This window comes from Megalops cyprinoides, chromosome 5, assembly GCF_013368585.1.
Source record: "Megalops cyprinoides isolate fMegCyp1 chromosome 5, fMegCyp1.pri, whole genome shotgun sequence".
Lineage (NCBI taxonomy): Eukaryota > Metazoa > Chordata > Actinopteri > Elopiformes > Megalopidae > Megalops > Megalops cyprinoides.
In genome coordinates, this window is record NC_050587.1 from 23,522,831 (window position 1) to 23,535,139 (window position 12,309).

Genomic DNA, 12,309 nt, shown 5'->3' on the forward strand with positions numbered 1-12,309 from the left:
TTGCACCTCAATGGGAAATTATGTTGTAGAAATACTGACCCGCTGGCTTGTCAAAAACCGGAATATTAGTCATATTTATGCAGTACAAAATAATTTGTGAGGCACTATGAGCCTTTTGTGTGTGGGTGGTGTAAGTGTCAATGCGTTTCATTCTTATGATAATTTGGCTAGCATTGTTGATAGTCATGTAATGTTTAAGGCTCTCGTAGGAAGTGTGAAATCGAAACCAAAAAAGAGAACCCCATCTGGATCTCTCATGGTGCGGGGAATGTTGTTGGCATGTTTTTTGCGTGTTGTTGGTGTGACATGCTTGGTTCTGTGTGTCCTGCAGGCACATATCCATGACCCTCCCCGCCAGCTTCAGAGGGAAGAACACCACCCGGCCGGACTACGAGCACCAGAACTCCAATCTGTACGCCATATCAGGTAAGCCCCTGGAATACCAGCTTGTATGTCACATTGGGTAAACCTCCAGAATACCGGCCTGCATGTCACTGGATAAGCCCCCAGCATACCGGCCTGTATGACATGTTGGGTAAGCCCCTAGAATACCTGCCTGTATGTTATAGGAGGTAAGCTCCACGAATACCAGCCTATATAGCATATCCAGAAGGCCCCAAGAATACCAGTCTGTGTGCCATCTGCATGAGTTAGTTGATCACACAGTGCTATAATAACAAATGCTGTCCTGAACGCAGAAGTGCTAAACTAAAAACAGTTGGCAACAAGCACAGTAATACCCACAGAAATACACAAGAACAAGGAAAAACTGAGGCGCGGTAATTGGGTGGGAGAGCCAGGATGCAGTGTAAAGAAGTGAAGCATCCAGCAGCAGCTCACAGACAATGCTGAGATGAAGTGCAACTGGCCCACAGCCTTTGTGATGAGCCATCTGTTTCATTTCAAAAAAGATTCATGTAATGGTCATCGTTAATATTCCCAATCCTGGATTGTTTAGGAAACCTTTCTTTAAGGGCGTGTTTTGCTTCGTATCGATTGGTGAAGCTTGCATGGTCAAAATATATTGAGGTGGAAAATCCTTCACACAGACACAAATGGTCATGCCCATAAATGCAAGCATATGCACACATGGATGCAGTTTTTAATTTAAACATGTGTCATGTGAAAAAAAGCAATGCTATTGTAGAATAGCCTACCGTAAGCGATACCCAGGTAAAGTGTCTGGGGAGCTCCCTGTGGTTACAGTGTATCTTTCTGCCAGAGAGAGACACCGTGTGGCGAGGACCCGCCTTTCAGAGAAGCATGTAGCGAGCCTTTAGCTTCATTACTCACACACTGTCATTCACCCTCTTTCCTCTTCTCTCTGTATATCTCTGCTCCTCTCACTTCCTTCCTTGCCCGTCTCTTCCTCTACTTTTGTGTTTATCATTCAAATTAATTGCCATATAAAACATCCAATTGAATCTTACACTATTACAACATTTAGAGGGGGCTGAGTAGACCGTAAGTGTGTATTAATTGTGTGTGTGCGTGTGGCCAGAGAAGATGTGCTTGACAGCTGCTCACGTTGAAGGCTTGTATGAAAGCAGGTGTAGCCTGTCAGGATCGTGCAGGCTTTTTCTTCAGGATTGATGAATGGCCCATTCTCTTGATTAAACCTACCGTCACTTCAAAACAAAATCGAACGTTCAGAAAAGTGGGAGCGAGTGGGCCGAGGCCGGGCGCTCGGGGAGGCGGGGCAGAGCTCTGACACACAGACGTTAGTGACACGGAAGCGCGGGGTTTTTGACATTTATCAGCAGAACATCAAAAGCCAATTCCCATCCATTTAGGAACATCAGTGCCTCTGCCTGTCAGATTCCATAGCGCTGACATGTGATGGGCTTTCCCCAATCCGCGCAAACCATTATTTCCTCTCCGGCACTCCTACGGCTCTGATCCCCAGGCAGGCTCCCTTGCCAGTTTGCATTTCGTTTCTGCTGACTGTGACATGCATCCTCTGTCCTCTGTTTGAAGGAGATCAGCATTCCTGTCAGGGTGTTCAAGGTTGATTTTCATAAACCCAAAATTCAGATTGTGTAGACACTGCAGGAAGACATCCTGGTGTCCTGGTGAAATGAAATGAACTGATAGACGTCATGTCAAATCTGCTTTGTCGGTCAGAAAAATATATTCTCGCACTGATTTAACATAATTACAGAGCTCAATTACTTCTGTTAAAAGAAGATACATTAACACACAAGACAGATAGGGTCATCCTTTGGAAAAAAGATTAGATCAAAACTGACCTCTCTTGACAAAACACAAAGGCTGGTCGATGTCCATTAGATTGTTTTCCCCACTGCATTTCATTTCAAAATCCTTGTTAAAGTTTGGCATGTGCCTCTGCTTTTAATTTATGCCAATTAACTGAAGAATGCAGCAAGCCTTCCCAATGAAAGGGGGGCTGGTATTCACTGTTTATAAATCCCCAATAATGTTACAGCTGACAAAGTGACAGGAGCATCAGTGTGTGCATAAAACATAAGAGAGTCAGGGAATCTGAGACAGTTGTTTGGGGGGGGGGGCTTTTAATGCGCAGTATAATTTGCATGTATTAAATCCCCCTTTTTTGGCCTTATCAAACATTCCTCAGTGTATGAATTTGAAATGACAATGACAGGCGAAGGGTAAGCTCTTGTTTTTCACCCAGAGGGTTTATTACTTTGTATAATTTTGGATTTTTAATAAGACAATATGACTGAACCTCAGAGTTTTGTGGAATTAATTTAATTGTTCAAGACAGAGCTCACAGATTATGCAAAATTATCCATTTTTGTCCCCATCTTTAAGTTGACATGTACAAAGATTTTCATTAAGTATCTTTTGAGATTCAAAATTAGAAACGGAAGCTTTACAAGGAATTAAAAACAGGAGTGAAAACATTTTGTTTAATTGGTGTGGAATGATTTTTGAATCATTCTGTTTGTTGTCAGCCTTGAAATAACTGTGAAAGGAAGCCAGGATAATCGAGGTAGGATGAGTTGCAGTGATTTCAGGCCAGACCAGGGACTAAAAAATGAAATTACAAAACACTGCATATTTGCTTACTGTCTTTACGGGGAAATCCTCAAAATGTTATGAAATGTGAAAGGTGATGCCTCTCTTCAGTGCATTGTTCTGTTTCTTGGTTTACAGCTATTCATGAATTAGTTTGTTTTCTCAGAGGAATATGAATTTTTAAACTGCTACCATGCAGCAGTAGTTCTGTCTTTAAAAACTGATTGAACAGAAACCGTGAATATGGTCATAAAAGGACTGGTATGAAAACACTGCGTTGTGTTTTTAAATTGTTAATTACATAGTTTGCATGTGAACAGAGTTGGTAAAATGCAGAATGGGGACCAAGTGTCATACACTGAAGAGAAAGTCAAATGTAGAATGGGGACTATGTGTAGTATGCCAGAGAGAGATTAACTCAGAGCTACACTAATCCAAACTGCTAATTCCCAGCAAGGCTGTCAGACAAGCGCCACTGAACAGTGTCTACAGCACGGATGCAGAAAGTCTCCGCGATTCATGATTCAGAGTACTCATAATTCACAAGTCATGGCTGCTGCAATCAATCCAAGCCTGTCGCTGTCCCTTGGCTTTCTGTGTGTAGAGCAAGCTTTGTTATCACGTCTGCTTTACAACTTGATAAGGAATATTTTTGGCTGGCCAGTCATTAAATCTAGTTTAAGATGATTTACGGTCCGATGTCCCTTAATGGCGGTTTTAATGAGTCCGTCCGCCGGATCAGCCTGTTATTAATTAGTTGTCTCTCGGTGGCCCTCTGTGATTTAGAGGTACAGTGATGATTCCGTAAATGGAGTCGCTTTGTTAAAAGGGCGTCGGAGGCTCTGCCTGACTCCAGTCCACTGCCAGCACTGGGGGAAACCTTCAGCCCCATGAATCACAGAATACAGAGCCTGTTGGGAGGGGAAAGATGTTCCCAACATGGAGCAAAGGGTTGCCGGTGCTGTGAGAAAGGGGCAAATAGGGCGAGGATGTGCTGCTTTCTGGGTACTCGGAGGTCCATTTTGCAGGGCGGGGAGGGACAATTGGTATCTGAACTTCATCAGCACCCCAGTAACGGCTACCAGTATCACTGGGATCGTAACAATTGGTACCACTGATTAGCATAATTAATGACAGCTGGCAGCGTGGTATTGCCAGACAGCTTTAAGGAGGGATGATGAATGTTTACAAGGTGGAGCTGAAACTGCTAAGATAAACCCCCCCCCCCCAACAAAAAAAAAAAAAAACATTTTTGCCTAAGTTGTCACACAACACACACTGTGGGTGCAGTTACGGACTTTTCTCTCAGGGAAGTGCAGAGACTAATCTTTATGTATGTTAATATACATATCAATCCCTCTCCACCCACAGGAATACATTCCTGGAAACCCTTGTAGTAGGCAGTACTGAAGGTTGATGGGAGTGATAGGAAATATGAGGTTACAGACAGAGCTGGGGGAGAAGGTGTGTTCACATGTTCACAGGAGGTCAGAGATCTTGATGATGCCCTGTCTTTGTTCAGTTCAAAGTATTATTTCCTTTTCGGTGCTTTGCATTCATTTTAATTGCAGCCTGAGACTGAGAGCCCAGCAAACCTCAAGTGTTTCCTTTTTGTGTTTCTCATTAAAGGCCTTGGTTCTCTCTCACATCTTTATGGAACATGGCTCCCCACAGAACCATTTCATTAAGAGGAAGTTCATCTAATTGGGCTCTCAGCTGTGCCTCCTCAGAGGCTGAAGATTCAGTCAGCCTGCTAGTGCCTATCTGAAATAGGCAGGAGAGAGCTCCCTGTTCAAACACTAAAGAGCTCAGCTGGGCCTCAGAGGCCAGGGACGTGTGGGTTTTTACAAGCACCTGCGAAGTAAAATATCTGTACAAATGCACAGCTGCCCCGTGAAATGAATCTATCTGTGTCTATCCACAACTGCTGTGCATTTTGAGAGTTCTGGGCCCTCACGCTACTGGTCAGGATCCACAGTTTCCAGTGGGCAGGAGGAGAGGAGAGGCTTGTACTGAGACCGATGTTCAGTTATGTTACTGGTGTAATTCCTGAGTGCTGTTCAGAACCACAAAGGCCTATCATGGAAGGCTTGGTATAGACCTTTATGCAGGACCCAGGAAAGGAAATAAAGTGCCTTTTTAACAGTGACTGAAGAATGAGAACAGGGAAAAGGAGGAGTAGACAGATGGAAGATTTAGACAGAAAGGTGTACACGATAGAGTGGACATTGTGTGGGCTGGGGCGCTGATTGTTGCGGTTTGTTTTTACTGTGTTCTGTTCAGTTACATGGCAGAATGTGAGAAGAGCGCTGTTCGGATTGTATCCAGCAAGTGCGGGAGAAGAGAGCACAAGAGTCTTCTTTACATCCTCTTGTCCCATGGCCATGTTCACTGAACAGGACATTTGACCTCCCCATCCTCCTTTCTCATCAGCAAACCTGGTGGATTGTGGGTTGTGGAATACTGGCAAGCAAGATGACATCAGAGAGAGAAAATGATCCCGTGGCCTGTGAAGGGGGTGTGGTGTGGTCCTAGCACCCCCTGGGCCAATTTATACTGCGCAATTTATAAACTGTGGGCTGCAGAGGTATCTGAGGGTGATGTGGCTGTACTTGGGCTTTGGTTATAACGGCGTTGATGAATAAGTCGCCCAGGGGCCAAATCACGACATCTCGACCCAGGTTCTGGTGATAGTAAGCCACCTAATTGCAGGCCTGCCTAATTACTCGTTTGTTTGGGACAGCGCTAATTGCACCATCAAGCTCTCGGCGAGTCGTTCTCTCTCCCGTCAAACACAGTGGCGTGTTTTTATGCTAATTTGCGTCCACCGTTTTCCGTCTCCTCTTTTCCCCTCATTTTTCTCTGTCATTGTTTCTTTGTCTTGAACGCAAAGATCTTGCTGACAAGATGGATCTGGGATAAGGAGTAATTAAAATGGAGGCGGGCTCAGGGCCACAGACAAAGTGCTTGTGCGAGACAGAAGGCCTTAGATCATTTTCAGCTGTCTGTTATCCACTTTTCCTGTAGGCTCTTACTGTGAGTCAGACTTAAACCGCAATTTGAATCATTCTCTAGTTTTTGGTGTAGAGCAGCTGCTGGAATGATGTCTGTTTTTAGGTGTGTTCTTGTTGTTGTTAAGAACATAAGGCGCATAGTGTTGAGAAGCATATGTTTACTGATGCGAACCATCATGACTTTTAAAGTTAAATCATTTTCCAGAAAGGAGAAGTTAATTTTATCATGTCTTTTTTTCCTTTTCAGCTATGGATGGAGTGCCCTTCATGATCTCTGAGAAGTTTGCGTGTGCATCCAGTGATGTAAGTCCCAGTGTAAATACATGCAGTCTTTGTTTCAGAGTTGATAGGTGTTCAGCCACAGGTTTAGCACTGGGACTAAAACATCTGGAAACCTGGAGGGGACTGTCAGGGAGAAGATGAAACTCTAGAACAGAATTCAAGAGCAGAAAGAGAAATGATTACAGTTCGCGTTATTATAAGCCATGTATGTTCTGTTGGTTCAGTACCCACATACTACCGCATACTGAATACTCGATTCAGAAAAAGCCTTAATTTAGCCCTCGGTCTCATTGACTGCAAGCATCATTTTATTTATCACAAAATTCAGTTGTTTGTCTTTGAATGAGATTACTAACATGTTTTATTACATTAGGAGTTTTCCATTTTCCTCAGACATAAGATTTGTTGTTGTTTTTAGAGGAACAAATGTGTATATAAAAAGGAACGTCTAAAAAATAAATTATAAAAGCATTATGAAACAAAGACAAAATGAATTAAATTGGTCTTGGGCATTTTTTATACAGAAAATTGTCCACCACCATGAGCAGGGCTAGCAGGGACTCAGTCCACAATCGTGTCCATGCCGTTAGCTGTTAGCCATTAGCTGTCACATCTAATCCTGTCTTTATGAACAATGAGGGAGTAAATGAAAGGATTCAGCATTCTGAAACATGCTCACTTAACCATGCCGGTGACCTCATTGACCTTTCTTGTTTTTGTGTGTTTTTTTGTCTCTTCATTCCAGTTGCAGCAGGTGGATTTAATGGGCATTACTATCAAATCCCTGGCGGAGATCGAGAAGGAAGTGAGTTTGCGCCACGCTTCGTGGATCCGACGTTGTTGGCTGAACCCTGAATGGCCAGATTTGCATTGGTGTGGCATTCAGAAGGACTGTTTAAACTCTGATAAGCTCAGATTAAGTTTACCCAAGCTGGTCTTGGAAGGCTTTCCTCAGAGAACGATGTGCATTGTACTAAACAAAGGGCCTTGGTTCTCTTTACAGCGCTGACAAGTCGATTTCCTGTCTCTTATCTCCCAGAAGAGCTCAGTTTGTGTCACAATAGGCCATCCAGCCAATCAGGCGAGACCGAGTTTGCCCGATCAGAATGAACTGAGCCGTCTGCCAGAGATGAAGCTGATCTTTGGCCGGTTAAATGACCATCACTTCCTTGAATAAGGCTTTAATCTGCAGTGCAGCTACGCTATGCTAAGTACTTTCATTACTGCTGTCAGGAATGCTAATCATGCAGAGACCAGCGATATGAATATTTTTATCTAAATGGCCCCCATATCTCTCACATTTTGTGTCATCAGAACAAACTCAGCTTTAACAGTACAGCCGCACAGAAATGCTCTTCTCTCACGCTCCAGCATGGCGCTTTCTGCCTCTGTTCCCACAGAAAGGTCAGAGAGGCACATTAGAGATTCAGTTTGTTAATGGATTTAGTTTGGCTTCTTGGATATGTGTCTGTGTCACAGCTGGCTCACACGATATGCATGAAAATGACTTCATTTAAATTATTTATTTGCTTAGCAGCGACTCCATATCAGAGTGACTTGGATAGCTGTCAGTTTTACGACTTGTCCATTTAAACAGCTGGACATTTTATTGAAGCAGTTCAAGTACCTTGCTCAGGGGGATAACAACTGTGTCACACAAGAGAATTGAACCAGCAACCTCTGGATTACAAGACCATTAATTTGCTACTATCCTTCTAATCTTCGGAGCTCTTACTTTATGAATATTATTGTTATTTTTTGTAGAGTTGTTCTCACTTGTCTGTCATGCAGTAGTTGGTGCTGTTTGTCTGGGGGGGGGAAATCACTTTACTCTTCTGTTTTAACTTTACAAACTAGCTTTATCAGAACAGCATACATCCACCTGCATTTTGTACACCATCTTCTTATGCTGATGGATATATATACCGTGGCTACTAAGGTTTGTTACCTTGCTCATTGATAAAATGCCAGTGACCCACCCAAGATTCAAACCTATAACCTTCTGGTCAACAGTATGCTCCCTGACAAATAACTCCGCATTGCTGTTCCAAGAATAGGAACCTTTACTGTGGTAGTGCAAAAGGGGTGTTATTCACATGCTAATTTATGGATTCCGAGTCTGTTAAGACTGCATTTATACAGGGGAGACTTAATCAAGTTTGCGTGTCACTTACTGGGTCTGTGCTGTGAGCGCATACAGTTTCAGAGACTAGAGAGTTCTCTAACAAGATAGACTTTTTGACTGGTTCCAGCAATTAAGTCTTTCTGTGCTTCTGTAATCACTGGAGAAACATGCTCAGATTATAATAGCTTTTTAGCTGCTATCTAATTAGCAAGTGATTTGAGCTGATGTCTTTATGTAGTTTGCACATCTCACAAAGGTTTTGCTGGCTAATTAGCTGCTGTGACTGTCTGTGTGTGTGTGCATGTGCATGTGTGTGTGTGTGTACGTGTATGTGTATTTGCGTGTCTGCATATGTGTAAGCGTGCATGTCTGAGCAATAGATCGCCACGAATTTTGCTTACATTAGTGAATGCAAAGACATGCAGATATACAGAGATACAGGTCTTTGCACTCCACATTTTCTCTTATGACAGCTTGGATTTCTTCATTCCGATTTGTTGGCACACTGGAATTTGTGTGATCTTACAGCATCACCTAGTGCCTAGGTTTCATACTGCAGATCTGAGAGGTAGAAACTAGTATGTGCGTATATGTGTGTGTGTGTTCATATGTATGCTTGTTTATCTGTTTGTGTGTGTGCATGTGTGCATGGAGTTGCAAACGTGTGTTTTATTGTTTCTTGGTATCATTATTCTTTTTTAAAGTGCCTCTGGCTCTGAATTTGAAACCGCTAATTGCACTGCGGGTGTTTGCGTTTTCATTAGTGCATGGGTCAAAGGTTTAATTGGATTTCAGAGCAAGCTGGCCAAATGTGGTGGAATAGTACACTTTGAGTTGGCTCAAGCTTTCATTGTTACTCTTGGTAACAGAAACCTTTATTTTCAATGTTGAACTTTTTACCCATAATCATGTGCCACCAGAAAGAGCCACTTTGGTTTTAAAAGTGATCCAATCAGATTATACACTCTGTGGAAAAACAGCCTTCTTACACCAACATTAAATTTGTGCGACTAAAGTAACGGCAGTTTAGGCATAGTATTTTGGGAACAGGGTCAAATCCCGGATGCTGCATTCCTGTTGAACCCTCAAGTTGGGCATCTAACCTGAGTTGCCTGAGTATGTATAATGCTGAAATATTAAAAGCAAGTTCTGTGGGTTCTGTGGGCAAACATTTTGCTAGACAAATAGGTGAAGATCCTACCAAACGGTTTGTCCATTTGGCTTAAAACACCTGTGTTGTCTGACAGCATCATTGAACAGCTCATACAAACAAGGAAGCAGAAATAATCCACCCAGAAAATAAAGCCCACATGAGATCTGATGGGCATTTTTCAAATGGAGGCAAACACTGTAATAAAAGACAGATGTTTGAAAAAACAATTTTGGTATGATGTCACAGTGCTGCAGCCCCCTGAGAGAAACATTTGAGTCAAACTTTCTGAATAATGAAGGAACTATTTAGAGTGTACAAAATGGCTTCATTAGTACATGGAAGGTGACCTCCAGGGGATATTTGGGGTGCTGTTAGAAGTGGTACTGGTGGGTGAGAAAGGTACAGTCTTCCTTCAGGACGTAGCAGAAAACCCCAGTGCACTGATGTGGAATCTATACTGCAGGAGATAACTTTCAGATGAAACATTAAACCGAGCTCCTGACTTGCTATAATTTTTGGAAAGAGTAGGTGGTTCCCCAGTGTCCTTGCTAAATTATTAAATGGGCTGTCTGGACACCAAATCATTCTCCAGTTTATCTGGCTAAATGAATCCCTCCCTCTCTACCCCTGCCATCCCCCTCAAAACTGACATAAGGAGATGTTGTTATGGAAAGTAAATATGTGTATGTAAAAAGGAATTTAAGTCAGTCATGGAAAAAGACATCTCCACAGTTTTAATTGTTTATTAATGAGGAGAGTTGGTGCTTTTTTGGCCCGTCTGGCCGTGTTGCAGTTTATGTTCTTTTCTTACAGGGTGACAGTGATCCACCAGAGGGCAGTATTTGCTCACTGTGTTCACCATCGTAGTTAATAGGACTGAGACTTTTGCAGTTTTCAAACAGTGTGTCCAGTTTAGTTTTATGTAACAACTCTTTGTGCATTAATGACAGAGGGGAAGAACAATCCTATCAGTACATATTAGTGAAGTTATATTGTAACAGACTCTGCCCAGGTACTGGTCGAGGTACATGCAAGGGAGTCTAAACTGTTGGTGGTGTAGAGGATACGAGTAGCTTACTGTGGCTGTTACACAGAATTCCCCCTAGCAAGTGAGTTGTGGTCATTTTTGTTGGCTGTCTCGGTCTGTCTTGTCAGATGCTGAAAAGTAAGATGAATAATTTGCTTGTGTATGGAGCCAACAAACAGCAGAATAAGTAAGATGCCAGAGAAGGGAAGGAGTTTGAATGCCAAGTTCTCATTTCACAAATAAACTGATGAAATAGCTTTCAGCCTAATCTAAGGCAGTCCTTTATTTAAAAGCAAAGTACATTTTTTCTTTTTGATGCTATAAAAAAGTAACCAGTTCACAGGAATGTGACAAAGGCCAGCTGTTTCCTCTGTCAGGTGTGGTACTGTATGTCTCTCTAACTGTATGTTATCTCTCTTTCTCCCTCCCCCATCTCTCATTCATTCTTTCTCTCCATTTATGTAATTCTCCCCTTTTTCTTGTAATTCTCCTCTAACTTTTCTTCTTTCTCCTTGCCTCCTTTCCCCTCATCCGTCTCCCCTCCCCTCCTTCCCTCTCTCCTTTCCTTCCCTCCCTCCTTCCCCCACTCCAAAAACAGTATGAGTACAGCTTCCGCACAGAGTACAGTGCCGCAGCCCGCCTGCCCCCCAGCCCCACCCGCACCCAGCTGAGCTCAGAGGCCTGAGGCGGACGGAGGAAGGGACCGACGGAAGAGCCACGCTGCAGAGGGAGGACAGCACAGCACTCTCTCTCCCCTCAGCCCCGCCCTTCCCTCTGTGTTCTCCCACTCGGCCTGGCCTCTCGCACCGCTGTGCACGCTTCCATTACCGGATTTAACACGAACACAAACTCTTCATTCTAACCCTCCTTTCCAGCCGACGTTCATTTCCTGTTAATCCTTTTATTTTTGGGAAAAGTACAAAGTCCGGTGGCTTCTTCAAGACTTAGGCGAAGCTGTAAGTGTACCTTTTCTGGCGGGAGGACGGAGAGACGGAGCCCGAGACTGCGCCCCCGAGAGGCAAGACCGAGGCAGTGCAGGTCTGCGGTCAGAGTCCTCTCAGCTGCTACAAAAGAAAGAAAAGCACTGCTCCTAATGGCAGCCAATTTTGTTGAACTGTGGAAGACCACTACAAAAGAGAGAGGGACCACAAGTATGGATTTAGACTAATGATTAAACTGCATGGCACAAGGTTTGACAGAGCCATCAGGGGCTTTCTGTCCTGGGTCAGACCTGGGCCCGCAGGTGTCTGCTGACAGTATGTTGGGTCAGGAGAGGTCCTGGTGGTTTGCAGCTGTTCTGGGATCAGTAAGCACAGAGTCAGACAGAACCCCTTCAGACAAGTGACACATTTTCCTTTCAGCCCAGCAAGCCACGCTGAAATTCCCATAGGAGCCACTGAAACCCAACCCCCCCTTTGTAAATGGGGTTAGCGATGTGTCAGGTAAAGGTGTAAATGTGTTTTGCGATTTTGGGGGGGGGCAGGTTGGGGATTGGCAGGTGGGGGGGGGGGGGGGGGGGCTGGTCTACCTGTGTGGTCTCTCTGTTAAGGTGCCCTCATGGTGTTACGTATTGGTCTGAACCTGAGGACTAACAGAGAGCCAAAGGCCCTCACTGGCTCTCTGCTATGGGAGAACAGACCACTTTTAAACTGAGGGCCCCCGAGTATATTATCGAGTGGTTCATGGTTCAGGAATGCTTTTAGTTTTT

The 12,309-nt window shown here is 43.7% G+C and overlaps 1 protein-coding gene across 8 annotated transcripts in view; it reads left to right on the forward strand.

Moving 5' to 3' along the window:
* Nucleotides 1-12,075, forward strand: part of mvb12ba (multivesicular body subunit 12Ba) — a 32,500-nt gene extending 20,425 nt beyond the window's left edge. For all 8 annotated transcript variants that reach the window (XM_036528142.1, XM_036528136.1, XM_036528137.1 and 5 more), the window contains 4 exons: nucleotides 332-426; nucleotides 6,262-6,317; nucleotides 7,042-7,101; nucleotides 11,200-12,075. In XM_036528142.1, coding sequence (XP_036384035.1) covers nucleotides 332-426; nucleotides 6,262-6,317; nucleotides 7,042-7,101; nucleotides 11,200-11,286 — 298 coding nt within the window. In that variant the 3' untranslated portion in view covers nucleotides 11,287-12,075. The remainder of the gene's footprint in view (nucleotides 1-331; nucleotides 427-6,261; nucleotides 6,318-7,041; nucleotides 7,102-11,199) is intronic.
* Nucleotides 12,076-12,309: the final 234 nt, after the last annotated feature.